This window comes from Camellia sinensis, chromosome 3 (genome assembly GCF_055761805.1).
Source record: "Camellia sinensis isolate YWXY chromosome 3, ASM5576180v1, whole genome shotgun sequence".
Taxonomy (NCBI): domain Eukaryota; kingdom Viridiplantae; phylum Streptophyta; class Magnoliopsida; order Ericales; family Theaceae; genus Camellia; species Camellia sinensis.
Window position 1 is genome coordinate 138,605,412 of NC_138963.1, and position 22,624 is coordinate 138,628,035.

The 22,624-nt window shown below is 34.8% G+C and overlaps 2 protein-coding genes, 1 long non-coding RNA gene and 1 pseudogene across 8 annotated transcripts; 1 reads left to right on the plus strand and 3 right to left on the minus strand.

Moving 5' to 3' along the window:
• Positions 1-202: 202 nt before the first annotated feature.
• LOC145822799 (uncharacterized) lies at positions 203-6,793 on the minus strand. 3 transcript variants are annotated; one of them, XR_014364505.1, is made up of 5 exons: positions 6,503-6,793; positions 5,305-5,401; positions 3,984-4,704; positions 3,344-3,440; positions 203-1,239 (listed from the first exon to the last, which is right to left on the minus strand). It is a non-coding gene; the product is annotated as an uncharacterized LOC145822799 (long non-coding RNA). The 3 variants fall into 3 exon arrangements; XR_014364503.1 differs by lacking the exon at positions 203-1,239 and having other exon boundaries at positions 3,078-3,440; XR_014364504.1 differs by lacking the exon at positions 203-1,239 and having other exon boundaries at positions 3,079-3,440; positions 4,546-4,704.
• Positions 6,794-8,317: 1,524 nt separating this feature from the next.
• LOC114280463 (uncharacterized) lies at positions 8,318-19,373 on the plus strand. 4 transcript variants are annotated; one of them, XM_082920918.1, is made up of 3 exons: positions 8,321-8,578; positions 10,235-10,333; positions 17,974-19,373. In XM_082920918.1, the coding sequence occupies exon 3, from the start codon at positions 17,987-17,989 to the stop codon at positions 18,998-19,000; it is 1,014 nt and encodes a 337-aa protein (XP_082777044.1). In that variant the 5' UTR covers positions 8,321-8,578; positions 10,235-10,333; positions 17,974-17,986; the 3' UTR covers positions 19,001-19,373. The 4 variants fall into 4 exon arrangements, with proteins under 4 accessions (XP_082777043.1, XP_082777044.1, XP_082777045.1 ...); XM_082920919.1 differs by having other exon boundaries at positions 8,361-8,578; positions 10,235-10,304; XM_082920917.1 differs by lacking the exon at positions 10,235-10,333 and having other exon boundaries at positions 8,318-8,578.
• LOC145821862 (protein KINESIN LIGHT CHAIN-RELATED 1 pseudogene) lies at positions 12,776-14,334 on the minus strand (annotated as a pseudogene).
• Positions 19,374-20,329: 956 nt separating the features above from the next.
• On the minus strand, positions 20,330-22,274 carry LOC114280453 (akuammiline synthase 1). The gene is made up of 2 exons (XM_028222829.2): positions 21,512-22,274; positions 20,330-21,173 (listed from the first exon to the last, which is right to left on the minus strand). Exons 1-2 carry the CDS (start codon positions 22,150-22,152, stop codon positions 20,507-20,509), a joined length of 1,308 nt encoding a protein of 435 aa, XP_028078630.2. The 5' UTR covers positions 22,153-22,274; the 3' UTR covers positions 20,330-20,506.
• Positions 22,275-22,624: the final 350 nt, after the last annotated feature.

Genomic DNA, 22,624 nt, shown 5'->3' on the forward strand with positions numbered 1-22,624 from the left:
TGTATTTAGTCATATTGCATTAATTAGGAGCATGCATATTTTTCTAATAATTTTGCTTTGCTTCGCTTTGTTTTGGCTCGGAGTACTAGGTGAGCAATTTTGAGTTTTAGCATCTTGCATCGAATGTTTGTGTTGCCATGCCAAGCATATTTCCATGAGGTTAATTGTTTAAATGATATACCTATTTGAATGCTGGTGGATGAAGGATAATTGCTTAAAATTAGGACAAATTGATTAATGTGCATACAAACTCACCTTTTCAAAGTGACGAGTATCAAAAAGCAATTTTTCAAACAAACATGATATCAAAGTGTTCCAATATTCGCAAAATAGTATATACTTATATGCGTCACATAGTAATGTTAATCCAAATAAAACCAGAACAAGAGTATATAATGTAAATAAGAATCACATTATGATTAGTAGATCTTTGATCGGGTGAGTGAGGTGCTCAATTCATGACCTTTCCCTCTCATACCTAAGTTCCTGAGCCGAGACACTTTGGTGATGACGGATAAGTGGCCTGTGACACGAGTCATGGGTCTCCTAAAATTTTCAAAAATATTTAGGTGACGATTCTGTAATCTGGCAAAGCACTCCATTCTTGGTATTTGATTCAAACATTGATTTTCCGAAAAGAATTGTTGGATTTGGACTTTTTTTCTGTTTTCACTGTTTTACATTGCACTTGTGAAATCAGATTCAGAACCACGGGAGTCCAAACTGTAGGGCTAGTCGTATCCAAAAGGAGCACGAAAAGCAAGCTACACCGGTTAACATGAAATGGTTTCCAAGTAGTGCAAAGGTCCATGCGTGGACATGTCGAGCAGACATTGGTGGCAAAGTTGATGGTTCCATTGGTGTTGAGGAAAATGGATGAGGGCTTGTTTTCCTGGCAAGGTGGCAGTTGAGAGGTGCGAATGTAGTGCTTCCATTGAGCTTTATTGATGTGATTCGATTCTTCGATGTTCTTGAGTAAGAGTAGTTGTGGCAGCCGGATCTTGAGTTTGTGATCTTATGATTACTACATAAGGAAAGCTAGCTTCATAATTGTTGATGACTCGGCAAGCTTGTGATGGTTATTGTCAGTGTTTTTGTTCATTGAAATGGACTACTTAGATTGTGTTTCCCGTGCTCCCTTTCGGTAACCTTCATGTTCTTCGATTTACGAATCACTCTTCTGGAGAGAGAGTGCCAAGACCCAATTGTAGATCTACTAACTTTGTCTTGTTTTTTTAACTTTTCCAAGCAAGATTGATATTCAACAAAGATTTGATAAAACTATGAGCATAAATATATATACATATACATACGCATATATATATACTAGCGGCTAGGCACACGCGATGCGTGTGCAATTTCTTTTAGAATTATAATATAAATTTTATATTATTTTTTTCTAATAATATACATATAAATCATATGAGTAATTATGTACAATGTAACATTTAATATTAACGTAATTGATAAATAAAATATATGTACATTAAAATATGTACAAATCTTCTAAAAAAAATACAATATTTACTAATGTTAACTAAAAGTGAAACATAGGAATGGCAAGTTGATAGATTTCGATCATGAATGCAAAAACTGACCACTATATATATGCATTCAGAAAATTGAAAATACGGGTGTTCTCTATTTTAGCGCCATTAGTTTCTTTCTCTTTGATTTGTGTGAGAGAATTCAAAGTCCAATGAGATAATTCAGTCTAAGAAAATAATTCTTTTAGCTTTCTTTGAAGGAGTTCTATTTTTTTTTTAATATCAAATGTTCTTCCATTGCTGAATTGTTTTATTGCTCTGTAACTCAGTAGTTGAATGAATTACAGAGGCATAGCCCAATGGTGGTGTTGATGCTCTGGATGTGTTGATGTACATAAAGAAAACTAACAATTTTAAAATAAAATCACAGCAATTATAAACACATAAACACAAATGTTGATATAAACAAAAAAATAATAATAATTACTTTTTTTTTAACTGGATAACACAATGAAACATTTTATTTTCTATAAATTTTTATAGAAAGTATAATTAATAGTATTACAGGAAAAAATTCAACACAAAATAATTGTTGTGATTATAAACACTCATTATAAATATAACACTCATAGGGTGTGTTTGATTGGACGGACTGGAAAAGGGGGGATTAGAATCCATCGGACTTGAGTCCTGGGACTGTGAATCCCCCGGACTATTTGGTCGGATTGGATATGTATCCTGTGTTTGTTTTTTCATGGGATTAGATGTCTGGATAGGACTATTTTCAGTGAATCCAACGTTTGGTTGGACGGACTGGATAGGATAAATGAACGAAAGACTATTTTACCCTTTTTCAATTGTTTACTAAGTAATAGCAATATTAAACATATATTTAATATTTTAATTATTTTTAGTAAACATTAAACATACTAATGGTTAAATTTTGTTAAAAGATATTTAAACATACTAATATTGATAAAATTTTTTGACTGGTACAAATTATTTTTATTTAAACAAATAAAAATTTATTGTTGAAATTAAACATATTAATGGTTAAATGTTTAAATTTTTATTTAAACAATTAACATTGAAATTATTTTGATGTACAGATTATGTTTAAACAATTAACAATTAGCAATTAAATAAATGTTGATGTACAGATTATGTTTAAACAATTAACAAATGTTGATGTAATTAACAATTAACAAATGTAGATGTAATCAAATGTTGACGTATTAAAACATAATTTAATAGATGTTAAATAAATATACATGTTGATGTACCGGTGTTAAAATAATTTAATAAACATGTTGATGTACAAATGTTTAAATGTTTAAATAAAACATAATTTAAATAAATGAAATTATTTATTGTTGAAATTAAACATTTAATTATTTAAATAAAACATCTATTAAAACATCTATTAAATTTAAATAATGAAATTAAATAAAACATAAACAAAATTTTAAAATAAAACATCAATAAAATATCTATAAAAAATTATTTTAAAAAATTAAATAAATAAAACATTAATAAAAAGTTAAATAAAATTATTTTATTTTTAAATTGAGACATTTAAATTTTATTAAATATAATATATAATTAAATAGTAGAGGGTCAAAATTGTCATTTTCGCATTTAATCCAAATAGTGATTAGTCCCCCCAAAACAATCCCACCCCCCCAGGATAGGATAGTCCCCCATATGGGGGACATGGAGTCCGGCCGGACATGGAGTCCGCCGGACTAAAAAAAAATCAAACGACGGATAAGGAGGGAGGCCAGACATGGAGTCCAAACAGTGGATAGTCCCCCTCCTTATCCCCCCAATCAAACACACCCATACAGAAAACTTACAGTCAAAGTAGATAATTGTTGATAAAGAATCACCCGAGAAGTTGTTTATTCTGAACAATACAAAGTCATAAAGCAACCTGCAAAAAAATTAATAGCACTACACAAAAAAAAAAAAAAAAAAAATCACAATTATGGTTGATACCCACCATTTGTCAATTTACAATCACAATTTTTACTACTAAAAAAAAATCAAATATTAACTCCACACATGGGCCAAACAAAAAAAAGTGAATAAGAGAAACAAAAAAAAAAAAAAAAGAGTGGAAAAATATCAAATAGAAATATACGAAATAGGGGAACGAAAAAACAAAAAGAAGAAAAATCCAAACTGTTTAAGTATAAGTGTAAACAATTGCACACATTTTATGATTCACAATTTTGAGAAAAAAATTGAACCAAATAGGAAAGTATGATTACACAAAAAATACAAAAAAAAAATAAAAATAAATTCAAGACACTCATTTTATATGATTTTTTTAAGGGCATAGAATTTTATTTTAAATAACAAACACAGAAAAATTGCAATAGTGCAAACAAACAAACAGACCATTATTTTTTTTGTGTGATGCAATAATTGGAAAGCAAACAGGGGAAAAAAAAAAAATAATAAAAGCATTGTTTTTTGATGCTCATTGCTTACCGTATGTAGGTATGTAGTTCCTTTTGTGTGATGCAGTAATTGGAAAGCATCAATCCGGTGCGGAAGTTCAAAAGGCATGCAAAATATAGTGAAGATACAGGGAAGTTTTAGAATTTTTGTATGAAAAACACAGTGAAGTTGTATAGTACTTTTCAGTGAAATCAAATGCAAAATGCAATTCAAGGAAGATGTTGTAACTGCTTCAAACGTGGAGAGTGGGAAGAGGGAAGTGAAATTAGTGTTTTAATTTTTCATTTTACCCCTAATTAAAACTGATGTAATTGTAAGAAGTTAAGGTCATTTTAGGAAAAATTGAGAAATTTTTTTTAGGAGTGGCTTCATGACATCAAAATTGTTGTTCTCTTTTAATAATAGAATAGATATATAGGTTGAACTTTAGCAATAAACATAATCAAAAAGAAAGAAGACAAAGACCCAACTGTGGGTTTACTTTCCTAGAAAGAGATTGGTCAAATGAACATAGTATAACTTGTGTTGGTTAAAATTTGATTTTTTATAAAGCAAGATCACTAACTTTTGTGCTTTGACCATATTTACTTACAATAATATGTAACATCGGTTTGAGCACCTTGAGTATGGTGTTTGTTCTTCTCTTTATTGAATTCTTTAGGTCATTTCCACGCCAATTGTGAGACCCCAAAAGTCATCTCATATGGATTGTTCAAGAGATCTAACGAAGAGATGGTGTTTGGCTCATAATCTGCAAAAATAAACATAGTTGATGCCACTTAGTTGAGATTGCCGGTTGGGAACATTGATGATAAAGTTAGTTCTCGTTTATGAAAGAGAAGCCAAATAATCTAAAAAGTGAGAAGCCAAATAATTAAACATTTAATTATTTAAATAAAACATCTATTAAAACATCTATTAAATTTAAATAATGAAATTAAATAAAACATAAACAAAATTTTAAAATAAAACATTAATAAAATATCTATAAAAAATTATTTTAAAAAATTAAATAAATAAAACATTAATAAAAAGTTAAATAAAATTATTTTATTTTTAAATTGAGACATTTAAATTTTATTAAATATAATATATAATTAAATAGTAGAGGGTCAAAATTGTCATTTTCGCATCTAATCCAAATAGTGATTAGTCCCCTCAAAACAATCCCACCCCCCCAGGACAGGATAGTCCCCCATATGGGGGACATGGAGTCCGGCCGGACATGGAGTCCGCCGGACTAAAAAAAAATCAAACAACGGATAAGGAGGGAGGCCAGACATGGAGTCCAAACAGTGGATAGTCCCCCCCCTTATCCCCCCAATCAAACACACCCATACAGAAAACTTACAGTCAAAGTAGATAATTGTTGATAAAGAATCACCCGAGAAGTTGTTTATTCTGAACAATACAAAGTCATAAAGCAACCTGCAAAAAAATTAATAGCACTACACAAAAAAAAAAAAAAAAATCACAATTATGGTTGAGACCCACCATCTGTCAATTTACAATCACAATTTTTACTACTAAAAAAAAACCAAATATTAACTCCACACATGGGCCAAACAAAAAAAAGTGAATAAGAGAAAAAAAAAAAAAGAGTGGAAAAATACCAAATAGAAATATACGAAATAGGGGAACGAAAAAACAAAAAGAAGAAAAATCCAAACTGTTTAAGTATAAGTGTAAACAATTGCACACATTTTATGATTCACAATTTTGAGAAAAAAATTGAACCAAATAGGAAAGTATGATTACACAAAAAATACAAAAAAAAAAAAAAAAAAAAAATTCAAGACACTCATTTTATATGATTTTTTTAAGGGCATAGAATTTTATTTTAAATAACAAACACAGAAAAATTGCAATAGTGCAAACAAACAAACAAACCATTATTTTTTTTGTGTGATGCAATAATTGGAAAGCAAACAGGGGAAAAAAAAAATAAAAATAATAGAAGCATTGTTTTTTGATGCTCATTGCTTACCGTATGTAGGTATGTAGTTCCTTTTGTGTGATGCACTAATTGGAAAGCATCAATCCGGTGCGGAAGTTCAAAAGGCATGCAAAATATAGTGAAGATACAGGGAAGTTTTAGAATTTTTGTATGAAAAACATAGTGAAGTTGTATAGTACTTTTCAGTGAAATCAAATGCAAAATGCAATTCAAGGAAGATGTTGTAACTGCTTCAAACGTGGAGAGTGGGAAGAGGGAAGTGAAATTGGTGTTTTAATTTTTCATTTTACCCCTAATTAAAACTGATTTAATTGTAAGAAGTTAAGGTCATTTTAGGAAAAATTGAGAAATTTTTTTTAGGAGTGGCTTCATGACATCAAAATTGTTGTTCTCTTTTAATAATAGAATATATATATAGGTTGGACTTTAGCAATAAACATAATCAAAAAGAAAGAAGACAAAGACCCAACTGTGGGTTTACTTTCCTAGAAAGAGATTGGTCAAATGAACATAGTATAACTTGTGTTGGTTAAAATTTGATTTTTTATAAAGCAAGATCACTAACTTTTGTGCTTTGACCATATTTACTTACAATAATATGTAACATCGGTTTGAGCACCTTGAGTATGGTTTTTGTTCTTCTCTTTATTGAATTCTTTAGGTCATTTCCACGCCAATTGTGAGACCCCAAAAGTCATCTCATATGGATTGTTCAAGAGATCTAACGAAGAGATGGTGTTTGGCTCATAATCTGCAAAAATAAACATAGTTGATGCCACTTAGTTGAGATTGCCGGTTGGGAACATTGATGATAAAGTTAGTTCTCGTTTATGAAAGAGAAGCCAAATAATCTAAAAAGTGTAGTGTGTGGTGTCAAGTGAGAGTGAGACATACCTGTTTTCTAGAGGTAGGTGTATAGTGGGATGTTTTCTTTTTATAGAGGTGGGTGTGACTTGCCCTAAACATTTGGTTGGTGAGCTTTTTTGCTTGGACTGAACCCCCGTTAAGACTTGTTTAGGTTATCCAAAATAATTTAAATTTTTTTTGAGGTACCACAATAGTGTGAAGCACACTTGTAATAAATATAATCTATTAATTTGTTTCAATTGCATAATATTATAAGTAATATAATATTTTTAAGAATAAATTATAGATACACCTTTAAAATTTGTTTAAAATACGAATCACTCCATGTAGTTTTGAAAATTACATTTCATCCCTTAAAGTTTTTAATTTCATAACAAATTATCCATTTTATTAATAAATCATGAAATTAATTAATAGTTTTTAATGATATTAGAAATATGTTTCAATTAATAATTTAGGTAATTTTATTATTGTATTAGAGAGCAATTATGAATTTTATTTTTTTAATTAATTTTGTTAAATAAAAAATTTTAACAAAAAAATATTTATAATTTTTAAAATTATGAAAAACAATTCATAATTTAAACAAATCTTAAGAATATATTTTTAAATATATACATGCAGATTTATTTATGTTGACATAGTGTGGCTGCGTTGAGGAATAATGACAACATTGTGGCACTCACCATTAAGTCTCTCTCTCTCTCTCTCTCTCTCTCTCGCGAATATCCGTTTCAAAAGAGCCACGATACCCATCTACGTTACAGGATATACCGAGCTCTTTTGGGAAGCAGAAAAAAAAAAAAAAAAAAAAAAAAAAAAAAAAAAAAAATCAGTTTTTAACTTCTTACTTATTTTAAGTCATATTAACTTTCATATTTTTTATTTATATAAAAAAAATAAACTAAAAAAAATTAAAAATAACTTTTTTACTAACTTTTGAAAACACCACACCATATTACCACACCTGTAAAATACACTTCCTTTGAAATACAAAAAGAAAGGGTATTTATAAATCAGGTTTTTTTTTAAAATTTTAATTTTTTTAAATAATTTTAAATTTATAAAAAAATTATAATTTTATTTATTAAAATTTAGAAAAAGTTTGAAATCTTAAAATTTACTGAGAATATGTATGTATAGTGAAGATTAAATTAGTAAAATATGAAATCCACGAATGAAATAAATTTGAACCATTAATTGTTATTTCTGAATAAAATTTAGATAAGTAATTATAAGTTTATAGTATTGTTGTAAAATTTATTACTAGTCTAAATTTTTTTTTGCGACCATATATTGACTTGTTATTTTCCCAATTTTAGCCAAACTTTTTCCTTCATTTTCACTTTTTATAAATTTATAATATATAACTATATTATCTATTATTATTATTATTATTTAGGCAAAGTTTGACAATTTAAAAATAATTTATCATTTTATCTTTTTTCTATCACATCACCTCTTTATTTTTTTATATATCTTTTTATAAAAAAATAAAAAATACACTTATTTAAGCCATTCCAATCAAATCTTTTTAAGGGTCAAAACTTTTGGTATATATATATATATATATTTCAGCAACAGTTTCATCTCATCATCAGGCATCAGCAGCCCCATTCACTACCCCACGAAGCAACGCAACCTTCGGCAACGTTGCGCGAGAGAGCAAACATCGCATGTTTGTTCTCTCTCTCTCTCTCTCTCCCCCACATTCAAACTTAAACCCCACCATCGCCCCCACACCCCCATATCTCTCTCTCTCTCGTCAATCGACGTTACTGCTCTTACCCTTCAATCCCAGGTACATTTTGATTCAGATCTCGATTTCTGATCTCTGTGACGTTTAATTTTGTTGGGTTTTGACTTTTTTCTTTTACTTTTTTATTTTGACATATTTAAATTTGGGTTAGGTTTGTTAAAATTTTAGGGCCTTCTTCTGGGTTGTTGAGATATGTGTGTATGATGCATTTGTTAATTTCATTGGTTAAAGTTCGCGGTTTTCAAAATGGGTTTTTGTTTTTCTGGTCTGTAATCTGTCTAATTGCTTATTTATTTATTTATTGGTTAATTGGGTAAGTGTATGTTAAATTTGATTAAATTTTAGTTGTGTATTACTATTGTGAACCCATCAGCGAAGAGAAATGGAAAAAGAGGGACCCATTTACTGGAATTATATAGAGTTTTTGGTTCAAACAAGGCCAGTTTGCTTATGTCATTTCTACTCTCCAGAATTTGGTTTTGTTTTTGTTTTTGTCTTTTCATTTTCTGAATTGTTTTATCTTTAAGATTATATATATTGATCTCAGTTTATGTATTAAGTAATTAACAACTATGATTTGTTGTTATGAAAATGCAGTAATTGGGGAAATATGGGTTTCTAACATTTATATATATATATATATATCCACACTTGAGTTTATACTATATATACTATGGTGGGACACTCCTCACCTTATTGTACCTTTTTCCCTCTAAACAGTTCCCACTCTTTTGGTGTCAGTTATCTTCAGATAATCTCTCTCGTATTGCCTAGTGGTATCATTTTTAAGAGTTATTGCTAACATCACTTCCATACCATTGGTGAGGGTCTATGTTACATGGGTTTGAGTACGATGAGGAAACTTCTTAGGTTTGTTGATGTTGATTACAAAGTCATGTTGAGTTTTCAATGCAAGGTAGGCTTTTTAAAAAAATTACAAATAAGTGGTAAACTTTACAAGTATATTAATAATTAAAGACAAAAGTTTTTCATCAATATGTAATAATTTTTTGACAGTACCACTGATTAGTGATTTCCCCGTCAATTTTCCCCTTCTTTCTAGAAGACCTTTAAAAAATGTCCCCGTGAAGTGGAGGAACTTAAGTGATTTAAAAGGAAATATAGTAGAAAAGTTTTGCATACTATACAACCTTTACATGGTTGGAGCATGAACCTCAATATCTGTACATATTTCATAATTATACACCATGGGTCACTTCCTTTTCTCAATCCACAAAAAATTCCTCAAACCCAAATTAAGTGCAACTCGAGGAGTAGCATAAGAACTAACCCACCTTAACCCCAGCCTACTATGTGGCTCCACTAGCACATATCTGCCTGATGACCCTCGCCTACTGCCCCACGCCTTCTTCAACTAGATTGAATGTCTTCTATCATATTTGAGACTTTTTGATGTGCTCCTCACCATCTCATCTCATTTCAAGTGAAACACTTTCTTGAATTTCAAAAAAATGATGTTCGGTCCAAATAGCACTACTCTCATGCATTCTCTATACCACCCATACTTTTGAGAACAAAAATGAAAAATTTGAATTATAAAAGAAAACAAAAACTTTTATCATTTGGAAAAAATCTAGATGACCCATTTAATGTGTTTAAGTGATGAACACGTGTGTCTTTCAAGTGTTTGAAGTGTGTTTCAGTGTGATTTAAAATAAAAGGCATGTTTGGATGCAGGTGCAACATGTGTCAGGATATGTCTGACGGGTGTCAGTGTTCGACATGGACAAACCACCTTCTTAGAAGTGTTCGTGTTTATTAGCACAAGCATATTATGTATTTTTGTTCTTGTCTTGTTTCTTTTATTTTATTGTTCTTCCACATACATACTCAATGAATGCATATAACGTTATAATTTTATGATGTATCTAGATTTTTCTTAAGTTGTTTTATTTTTGCTTTGTTTCTTCAACATGGCACAATGCTTGCAGATGTTGTAGTGTCACCACATACGGTAATATAGAGCTGTCATTTGCAATGTTTATGAGATATTCATTCATGTTAATAGTAATATAGTGTAACACATCACTATACTATGATGGAGCTTGACTCATTTGGTGGTAGTTACTATGCTAAGTGGTTTGATTGCTCGTGGATTGTAGTGCGTTCATTGACTTGATGTTTTACATTATTTCCATATCTATTTCTAATAATGAAATATCTAATGAGGTGAAATTTGTGGAGCCGTAGGCTAAGTTTGATTAGGATGAAAGTGGTGGAAAGTGAGAGAAGGAGAAAAAAATGAGAGTTTTTCTGAATTTGTTTAGCGTGAAATTTGGTGAAAACTTCAAGAAAGTTAATTTTCTTGTACAACTCATATTTGCACAATAACTAAGTTTTTAATATTTTGAAAAAAGGACAAGAAGCACAAGAAAATTTTAATTTGTCTATGCAAGGGTTACTTATAAAAATTCAAAATTTCTCGCTTTTTCTTGCTAAATTCAATCAAGGGCAAACTTCACTTTACTCCCTTGTGATTTGGGCCATGCGCAGTTTACCCTCTTAATGTTTGGAAATGACCACATAACCCTCACGTGGTTTGTGGACCAAAGTGCACTCCTACTTTTCCATCCAAGTTAACTAGCTGTGAGGCTCACGCACCCATGAAGAGTGTAAGCTATATTTTAAGACCAAAATACCCCTTGCACATCTTTAAATTTACAAAGACATGTCATTCTACTTCCTCCTTCTCTCTCTACCATTTTCCTTCTCTCACTATTTCTCTCTTGCCCCTTTAAATTCTTCCTAGCCATCAACATCTATACTTGCAGGAAAACATCAGAATAGCCATTTAGTTCATATAAATACCTCTGTTGAACTGTAAAATGAGCTAATATCATTGAATAACAATTTTGACTTTGGTCTACTTCCATGAAAGTCCCCATTGATTGATCATCCTGCCACTTCATTTTCTCTCTCTACTGTTATAAAAGTAATTTCAATTTAATTATAATATATATAGCTATCATGGGGTTAAATGAGGATTGAACATATATATATATATATATATTTTGAACAGGAGGAGAAAAGATCAGTTAAATTGGGTGTTGAGTTGAGGCTCTTAATAAAAAAAAAAAAACAAAATAAAATATTATGGTCGATGTGAATTGTGATCAGATTATTCAGAAGCTGTGATTGGGTCATGGCTAGTGGGCGGGAATGGGCTGCGTGGGCTGGAAGTTGGCAGCCATGGGAGAATATGAGCTCTAAATCAACAAAAATTAAATAAATAAAAATAATGATATTACAGTTGGTGCAAATTTGTTATTGTTGGGAAAGCCATGATCGGGGGTTGGTCTTTGGGCGGGAATGGGCATGGGGTGGGGGTTGGCAGTCGTTAGATGAAGAAGGGAGAGAAGAATGGGCATGGGCTGTGTGTATATATATATATATATTTGCAGGTTTAATTTAAAAGAGAGAAGAGGAAGAAGACGAGGGCATAAAGGTCATTTTACATGTTCGGTTAACAGAAGTTAGCGTGCGTTTTAGTCCACAAATCACATGGGGATTATGTGGTTATTTTCAAACGTTTGGAGAGGGATAAACCGCACATGACTTAAACCACATGGGAATAAAGTGAAGTTTTCCATTTGATCAAATGTTTGCACTCTGTTTCTCTTTCTTTCCTTTTTAGCTCAAACAAACTATTAGGATTTTTAAGCGTGTAAAAGAAAGGGGGTTTAGCTTTATGTACATAGAAGGTTAGTGAAAAACAATGTTCTGGTTTGGGTCTTTAAGGGTGTAACAAATGGTTATTAGTTTGAGTTATAGTTAGGCAAGAAAAACTTATAGGCTTGGGTGTTGTTCAGGGCTGTAAATGTTGCCCGATTGATGAATAGTAAAAGCGAACAACCCTGGGCTGGGTTGACATATTTTTGTGTTCCTGAATTTTTGAAGGAAAACTCTCTCATGTTTGTAAAATAGGGCTTTAAAGGCATGTATAGGAGGTTAATAGTGTCAGGTTATGGGCTTTTAATAGCTAACATAAAGCAAAAAGTTGAAGAGAAGAAGAAAAAAAGAAAAAAGAATTAAGAGTCTAGGTATCACTCCTGCACTACCTTAGGCACCACTCCTTGTTTAGAAGTGCATCACATAAAAAGTTTGATGAGCTCACTTGTTGGAGAAGATTTTGCTTTGATTAGTATATTAAAGAAAAGTGCCAAAAGGGCTTCAAACTTGTACACGGCGTATATTAAAAGGCTATTTGGAGAAGCTTTTTCAATCAAGTTCTCTTTTAAATTTGAAAATTACCACAATACCCTTGACCTCTAAAACATAGCAATACCAATAAATATATAAAACTGAACTGGATGGAGAGCAGCTTAAAGAATGTATAAATTAGGACTTGATTAAATCTGAAATAGACTATTGAATGAAGTTATAATGTTGCCTCATTTGCGTTTGCTTTATCTTGGGGGTTATTTTGGGCTGCATAAAAACATGTTGTATTTATCAAAGAAAGACAAGAAAAAATAGAAAAATGTGGAGTTGTGAACTCATACGAAGTCGAAACCCAAGTTCATGTAGCTAAGGTGTCTTCATTGTTTTGATAAACCCCCCCCCCCCCCCCCCCCCCCCGGTGCGCGCGAACTTTGTAGGTCTGAATTCGAAATGGGCATGTTTGGAGACTAAAATTCTTTATGCATATCTATATTTTACGTAACCATGTTGGCTGCTTATATCAAAATTGCATCTTAGAAGTTCTAATATATGGGGAGTGCACCGAACACATGCACATGCAGGTGGGCTCATGCACACATATTTAAAGCTGCATACTGTTGGACCATCCTGAATCCAACTTGTCCTACCTTGAATCTTGTTAAAACCTATCACCTACTTCACCCACTTAAACCTACTCCACTAAACCTAACCCACTACACCACTACCACCTCACCTACTCCACTAAACCTAACCCACTACACCACTACCACCTCCACTTCACCTACTCCACCTACCACCTACTACCACCTACTCTTCTATATAGAGGAATCATTGTAACATTCAATATATCAATCTATCAATAATACAATCATTTCTCTTTATACATTAAATTTCTACATGGTATCAGAGCAATAGGTTAAGCTCTTGGTATTCTTCGCCTTCCGGCGGGCGGCAACCTTGCCTTGACCGCCCGCCGGACCTCAACCAATTTGAGACCTCCATCAACTCGCAAGACCTTCTGCAAGAGCTTCAGTGCCTCCTCAGGTTCATTAAAAGATTCATAAATGGCTGAAATTTCTGTCATCCCACTTGCAATCTCTTCTGCAGTGGTTCCAGGCACAGGTTTTGCATATATCCTAAGGGCATTTTCACAATAGGATCTGGACTCTCGCAGCTTTCCTGTCTTGTAATATAGGTCAGCAAGACGTACAAAAACAGAGGCAACTGAAGGGTGGCTGTCACCCTTTGATGATTTGAAGACAGTGAGTGCCTTCGGGTAGGAGAAGACAGCCCCATCAAAGCGAGATAGGGACATGTAGATGTTGCCAATGCTGACATCAATTGAAGCAACCTCATTTTCTTGTCCATTGGCAATCATCAAGGACAAGGTGTTCAAGAGCTGATTTGTAATCTCCTTTAGCCTCACATATGAGGGCCATCAACCTGCGGTCTGCCACTTCCTCGAGAGATGCTGGTGGACTGTGCACACGATGGATTTCAAGAGTCTTCTTGCTCAAATTTTCTGCTTCATCAAATTGCATTGCTTGAACATGGGCCTCAGCCAAATACCTGCAAGTCTCTGTAACTCTCGGATCTGTGTCTCCCAAAGCCTCCATCTGAATTTTCACCCCCTCTTTATAACAATCGATCGATCGATCCAGCTACCCAAGCATTGAATGCGTGTCGCCGAGCTGCATATACCCTGAAAATGCCGCGAGAGCATGATCTGCACCTCTGGTAGGCTTCTTGCGGTCTCTCTCTCTCTCTCTGCTCAGTTTCTATTGAGGGTTTTCCCAGAAAATCGTCGTTGGAGCTGATTGGTGATGGCTCCAAAGCAACCTAACACTGGCCTCTTTGTGGGTCTAAACAAAGGACATGTTGTGACCAAGAAGGAATTGGCTCCACGCCCTTCTGATAGAAAGGAGAAAACAAGTAAAAGGGTCCATTTTGTGAGAACCCTCCTCAGGGAAGTTGCTGGCTCTCATATCCTGTTCCTCACCCTCTATTTTTTTCTTCTCTTTGTTCCCACCATGTCTCACCCACCACTCTGACCAACCACCACTCTTCTTTTATTTACACATAAAACCCTCTCTCCACTCATTCATTTTATTATTATTATGCACACACTCAGCATCCACAATCCATGTACTCTTTGACCCTTTTTTATCAACCCTTCCACCCAGACCCACACACCCACATATATATATTTTGATTACTTTTCATTAGTACATATCTTTTACTTACTTTTCATTGAAAAAAAAAAAAAAAAAAAAAGAAGACGAACTGCACACCAAACTCATTTTATTCATGTCGGGGCTGCTCCCCCGATCACCATTTTACACCCACAAAAAAAAAAAAAAAAAAAAACAAACAAACAAACCAAAAACAACCACATCCACAGTGGGATTTTCCCTTCTCTACTCTGCCGCCGGTCTCTTCTTCTTACCTCCGTCCTGGGCGGCCCTTGACAGTGTTGCCTCCGTGTTTCCCACTCCACTGGGCACGATCACTCCACCCTGCTCCTCCACTACAGCATATGGCTGACCTCCAAATCGGAACATCACGGTGGCCTTCCGCTTCAGCTCCTTATTTTCCGCCTTTAGCACACTTATCTCTGCTCGCGCATCCTTATACATGCGTTGGAGCAGAGCCAGTTGGGCGTTTAGCTGCTGCACCTCATTTGTTCTACTTTGCAGCCGGTGCGACAAGTTTGTGACCGCCGTCATGGTCTCCACACATGACTTCAAAGTATACTGATTGGCCTCAATATCAGTTTGCACCGCCATTTTTTGCTCCACCGACCGCATCGGAAAGTTCAACGGAGCAAAACCAGAGGCGCTTGGTTGAGGTTCACTGGCCACCGCACCAGTTATCTCTCTTGTTGACTCGTTGAGGTCGGGAAAGAGAGTGAGCAGACCACGGGACGAAGAGGCCATATTCTGGGTAGCTGAACGGGAAGACGAGGCCATGTTATGAGTTGCTGAGTGTTTCAGAGAAGGGTTGGTTACAGAATGGCAACAGAGTGTTCCAGAATCTCTTTCTCAGAAACGGAAGAGTTTTTTCAAAGGATTTTCGGCGGTTTCAGACTGGTTTGCACAGCCTCCGCCTCAACCTTGGTTAAATAGCCGAGGCAGACACGCGCATCATGCGCCTCTCGGCGCTCGCCGACAACATGGGCGCTCCTTTTGATAGGCACGCCTTTTGATGGCACGCCTTTTTATGGATTGGGCACGCCTTTTTGATGGCACGCCTTTTGAAAAATTGGGCACACCTTTTGAGGGTGCGACTTTTTAAGGGTCCGACAAGACTCTGTAAACTGTCCCGACATTGATTCCGGTTAGCTCCTTCATGGGTCCGACAAGACTCTGTAAACTGTCCCGACATTGATTCCGGTTAGCTCCTTTATGGGTCCGACAAGACTCTGTAAACTGTCCCGACATTGATTCCGGTTAGTTTCTACAAGGGTCCAGCAAGACTCCGTAAACTGTCACAACAACTGTCACAACATTGTCTGCTACAACGGTCCGACATGACCCCATAAACTGTCTTCTACATCGGTTTGACACCGCCATCCAGTGTCCTCTACACCGTTATGACACCACCATACAGTGCCCTCTACCACGTTATGACACCACCATCCAGTGTCTTCACCAATGGTCTGACACGACCATACAGTGTCTCCTATCCTCTTTTATTTTTATGTATTTTCTTGTTTTGTTACTCTCTCCAAACTCAAGTTGGCTAGTTCCTATCCCCATTGAGTTTGCGGGGGGCTGTTAAAACCTATCACCTACTTCACCCACTTAAACCTACTCCACTAAACCTAACCCACTACACCACTACCACCTCACCTACTCCACTAAACCTAACCCACTACACCACTACCACCTCCACTTCACCTACTCCACCTACCACCTACTACCACCTACTCTTTTTACCGGCTCAAGACAATGATGTGTTGGTTTAGGAAGGGACAAGGTTTTCAAGGTCTAACCTGAGTATAGGTTGGATTTGGATATGCTAGCATAGTCTAACATATTCAAATCCACACCCAAGTCTAAATTCAGGTAATACAAGAAAACTCCATGCAGGTTTTCATAGTAACTTTATTACTAACCCTAGCTGCTATTTTTTTGTTTTAAAAATAGCAAACACATAAACATATAGAAATGCCCAAATTGGGGGGCATGAGAGCCTTGGAGATAAAGTTTTGTTGATTTTGGTGTCATTAGCTTTTCTACGGGAGGCTTAAGCTTATGCTTCAACAATGAAATGCTCAAAATGGATAAATTGAATTGTCTCAAGAAATCCTTTAGTGGCAAATAAGCTTATCCAACTGTTCTAATAAGTTTTTCTTTATTTTTTTCATTTTTATTTATTTAATGTTTATTATATTATTAAATATTTTTGGGTTCATTATTATCATACATGAGTTGGACTTGTTTCTGTTCTATTTGCAGGTCAAATTTGTCGTTGTCATTACTTTTAGATTCTGAAGTTTTAAACCTTGTCCTTTACCATGTTGCATGTCTATATGACTCTACAGTACAAGGGATTTATGTAGTCAATATTGAGAGAAGCTTTAGTTGCAGTGCATTAATTGAAATTGAGGTTCTAAGTCATGCTGTTGGTGGTTTTTGTAAGTATTTGCAAATTTTTGTGTCATCTAACATGATCAGATTTTGTCATTGAGGCTTCCTTGACATCTTGAATGTTATATCCTAATATTGTGTATGGAATGTAAAAGATTCATATTGCGTATACACAATTATTTTTTTATTGTTTTCCTTTCTAAATTTTATCTAAATTTATGTGGTTCCCATAAGAACTGTAGCATGGTATTCATTCAATTTTGGATCGTTGTTATAACTCGGTTCATCTAGTTACTTAACTGCTGTGTAGGATTGTATGCTTCGACTTGTAGTGTCTCATGGTGGCTTCATCATGTTTTGCAAAGGAAATAATAATGAGATAATTTATGAAATATTTTTCTTGGGGGTAATGATTCATGGATATCCTTAAATATACTGTCTTTGTTATATATTATAGGAGAAGCAACTAAACATTAGATAGCATGAAAAATTCTCTCGACTGATTTGAGTCCTATATGAGAGGCGATTTGTTGATTTAACTTCTACAATTAACCCAAAAACTTGTTTGCTTTTTCTCAAAATTTTGAAAAGAAATTTGCTGATTTAGAATGTTTGATCTGTCACTGTGCATTTTATTTTGTTTTGGTTTGGTACGAGTATCAGGTTTGATTTGTGAATGGCAAAAGTTGGCAAGGTGCAGCGGAAGTCCGATTGTCGACATAGGGTCACCCCATATCCATTACCTTCTCATTCTTCGAAGGTTTTGAAAGATGTCCATCAGAAGAAGAAACGTTCAAAAGCACCAGAGATAAAACAGTGGGACGATGCAACTTGCTCGGTTTGTATGGAGTACCCTCACAATGCTGTCCTCCTCCTCTGCTCCTCTTACGACAAGGGTTGTCGCCCTTATATGTGTGCGACTAGCAGTCGCTATTCCAATTGTCTTGAGCAGTACAAGAAAGCTTATACTAAAGTTTCTTCAACCCAGATTGCAGAACCATGGCTCGGGTCCATTGATGAATCGGGTTTTCTAGGGTTAGGTTGCCTCAGTGAAAAGACACAAGTTTCTGAGCTTTTGTGTCCCCTTTGCCGGGGGCAGGTGAAAGGTTGGACAGTGGTGGAACCAGCACGCAAATATTTTAATACCAAGAGGAGAACCTGTATGCAAGATAACTGCTCGTACGTTGGAACTTACAAAGAACTGAGGAAGCACGTAAAGGCAGAGCACCCATGTGCGTGTCCACGAGAAGTGGACCCTACACTTGCAGAGAAATGGAAAAGGCTTGAGCACGAGAGAGAACGAGAGGATGTGATGAGCACGATTAGATCATCTATGCCGGGGGCAATTGTAATGGGAGATTATGTAATAGAGAGGAACTATCGTGGCAGCTTTTCTGGAGACTACGATGTGGATGATTATCTGGGTGATGCTATTTTCAGGTTGGAGTCATTTGGTGGAGGTGGGAATGGTCATCATGTCAACAGCTCACATGGGTTGTTTGAGAGTGATCATCAGTACTCATGGGATGAGGAAGAAGATATTGATTTGAATCGTGATGCCAATGTATCGGCTTCTGGTAATTTTGATGACAATTTCATCTCTCGCTTTACGCGCTATCGGAGCAGACTCTTGTCGGGGAGGTTGAGGCGGCGAAGGCGAAGGCGTAGAGCAGTTAACAGAGTTAGATAATTTACAAATGCGTAGTACTCAGATCGCAATCGAACCATGTCACTTGCAGTCCAAGTGGCAGCATTCTAACGGGGATCTCTGCTCAGCGATGTCGATAGTTAGTATCAGTTAAGCAGATCTGAAGGTTTGGTCTCTCCCTGTAGGATTGTGAATTATCTTAGTTTTAGTGTTAGTTCTGGTTGTTTTCATAGATTAGGTCTCTTTTTAATTTTTGTGCATTGTGGTTAATCATTCAAAACAGAAAGACAGAATGATAGAAAGAGTCCTTTTAATATTTGTCGTGAGTCCTTTTAATATTTTTCCTTGAACATGTCTTTGCTACGCTTTGCTTCATAATCTATGTATTATGTTTGTCCTGGCGATTTCTTCAAAATTTTCTGTTCTTTCTAGTTTTAGAAATTCTTTGTTGGCCTCTACAATAACACCACCACACAACTCCAAAGGGTTGGCCTAGTGGGGGTAGCTTGGGCCTGGGGTGTGCTCTCTTCATGTTTTAGATTCAATTCCCATTAGTTGCTATTAATTCTTTGGAACTATGCACACGGATTTTGCTCGAGATTTGCTTGATCTATGTGAAGGAATTGTTTTGCGTGGGTCGCAAAAACTAAAATATGGAGAAATCTGATTCACTAGTCACTATCCTAATGTCATATTTGATTTAGTATGATTTAGTTTTCAGGATTTGTTTTTGAGAAATTTTGAAAAACTAGTTTGGTGAAATAAAAATGAAATCTCATTATTTGTGTATGATTTTTCTCATTTTTTTGGACAAAAATAATTTTAAAAATTTTAAAATATTTTTTTTAGCATTTGTTTTTGTTATATTAACTTGTAATTTTTAAAAGAACTTTCAAAAATGAATTCTGAAAATTTTAACTAAATATAAGGATTTTAGCCCAACAAAGGATTTGGTCAGAATGCAAGGCACAACATGTTTTTTGGGTGAATAAGCACAACATGTTAATAAGTTGGTACTCTTTTTTTTGTTATTATTATTTTTAATGTCCTCTAGTAAAATTCTGGCCATCGAATTTTCAAGTACAACATTATTGGTTACTTTTAGTAATTGATCTAATAAAGTAGAAAGTCGAGGACCCAAATTTTGGATCTCAGATTTTGGCCAATAAAATGAATCTGAATCACATTAATATTTTGAATAAATTCTAATGTATTTTTCTTGGTTTGTAGTATCCCTCCTAATAAAGTGCTTAGAGAGAATTCAAATTCAAATAATGTGAGAGAGGAATCAACAGTCAAAGGAAAAAAACATATTGAAAAACATACAACACAATTAAAAGGAATAATGCAAAAACCCACAAAACATAAATAAGACTAGAATTACAGTTTTTTTTTTTTATTTGAAGGGGACACAACAGAAAGTACCTAAAAAGATAACTTCAATTTTAACAATAAATGACACATCAAACACAAAAGCAGTACTATCGTAACACAATTGAAGATTTTGGATTGCATGACTGATTTGATCCAGTAGTAGAGTGTACTAACTCAGTTGAGAGAGGTGAGAGGACTAGGATTTATAGTAGCAAAGTCTAGCAAGTCCTTGTTACATTCAAAAAATGCCATGTCTTCTTCAATCAAGGTAACCCATGCTTCAATCCCCTCACCATCTCTTGAAGGACTCAACACAACAACATTAGGCACTTCTATATGACCAATCGTCCCCCAAGTTGGCTTTCCCCACCCAAAATCAGCTTCATACAATGGCATCCTACTCCAACTTGTATGTGTATACATATCCACTTCACCTCCTCTCATCTGTAACTTTCCCAACTCCATCAACAACCCACAAATCTCCGACACTCCACAATTTTTGCTTAGTTCTAGCTTACTTTCCCTTATGCTACTTACCAAGTTTGACAAGTTCATTTCGTTCTCACTCTCATCATTGGCGTGCACTACTAGTGGGCGTCCTATGTTTCCGAACGAACTCTCTGGTAATGGCGGCACAAGACGTGGTCGCATATCTGCTGATATGACTAATATAGATGGCCTCCTTGGATTGGTCGATGCCAATCCCAATCTTGATCTAGAAGCATCCATAGCGCATTTCCAAAGGAGTGCCATGACAGCCTCCACGCGGGTAGGTTGTTGTACCCTCGCGTTGGCTGCTTCCGCCTTGAGAGCGTGAAGTTTGGAGGCGTTGAAGACGTACCTGTTGAGAAAATAAACTTGTTTTTAGTAATTTTGGAGTCATGTTTACCCAAAAAGTTACTCAGAATTTGCAATCAAATGCCAAGATGGATTGATAATTTGGTCCCTAGTGGTATGTTAATAAATCTTATTTTGTTATCATTTTAGTGGTTTACAAAATAGTGGGGTTTAGTATTTAAAATGCCTTAAAATTAGAATGTCAAAATTGTTTTAAAACTTCATATATATATATATATAGAGCTGCTATGTAAGAATGAGAATGAATGAATATATTCTTTATTCTTCAAATCTCTCTTTCAAATTATTTTGAGTATAGCCATTTCATTGTCAAAACAGTACCTCCTGACAGCAACCTTCTGTGGTGGTTTCTCATAAACTTGTGATGGAAGGGTCTGAAAGTCATCTCTTGCTGGGAATATAGAGGGTGCTGTGAAATCTGGACTTACTACGTCAGGGAATCCGGACGCAGTGGCAGCCCAGGCCTTGAGGAATGTGGTGAAGGAGGCCGCATCGGCAAGTTTGTGGTTAGTATAGATGCCTATAGCCATTCCTCCATATTCAAAGAAGCTAGCCTGGATGAGTAAGAGAGATCCGGACCCCGATTCCTTAAATTTGATTGGAATGAAATGGTTTTGTAATTCACTTTTGGGTTGCTTAAGAATGGCGGAAATTGGACAGTAGACTCGAGTTTCAATGTAATCAACGCCGTCGTCGTTGCAATCAACAAAGAGAGGATCTTTGATTCTTCCAGCTAGAGGGTAGTAGCGAGTTAGGATTTGAGAGAGGGAGTTTTTTAAAAGTTGGGTTCTTTCTTCGTAACTAGAACCGCCGCATGTGGCGTAGTAGAGAACTAGTGGCGTGTATGATGCAGGCGCGAATTGGTCGATAAGAGAGAGTTTGTAAGTTTTAAGGTGATGGGGTGTCGGAGAAGATGGCTTGATGGTTTCTCTAGCGATTACCTCAACCTTAATCTCCATCATCGTCGTTGTTGTTATACCTATGTACTATAATGAGTGAAAACTTGGTTTGTTTATCAATTGAAGTTTGCATAGTTCCTAGATGTTGACTCTGATAAATATAAGGGGATGAAAATGAAAGTTGTTGACATTTGAGTTAGTTTTTTTTTCTTCTTTCCTTTACTGAGATAGTTGACGACTCACTAATGAATGGGCAATAGATTTTTTTTTATTATAAAATTAGACATAAATATAAGATAATGAATGAGTGATACATATGATATATAATCTCGAGAGGAAAATGATCCTATTTGACCACTATACATTGGTAATAGATCTTTCGAGTGATGAAAAATTATATGGATCCATATCCATTAAGGACATTTCATTTCTTGTTCCATCTCCGTGTAGCAAAGTTTCTATATTTTTGAAAGCTATCAATCCCCTCTTCTCTCCTATTTATTTTCAGTCTCGCATTGGTTCTGTAGTTTTTAGA

What these genes read in the sequence shown, in the direction of transcription:
- LOC114280463 (XM_082920917.1), top strand. Translation starts at nt 17,987, where the DNA reads ATGGCAAAAGTTGGCAAGGTGCAGCGGAAGTCCGATTGTCGACATAGG.
- LOC114280453 (XM_028222829.2), bottom strand. Translation starts at nt 22,152, where the DNA reads ATGATGGAGATTAAGGTTGAGGTAATCGCTAGAGAAACCATCAAGCCA. An exon ending in CAGAAGGTTGCTGTCAGGAG is followed by an intron (nt 21,174 to 21,511) that starts GTACTGTTTTGA and finishes TTTTCTCAACAG; the next exon opens with GTACGTCTTCAACGCCTCCA.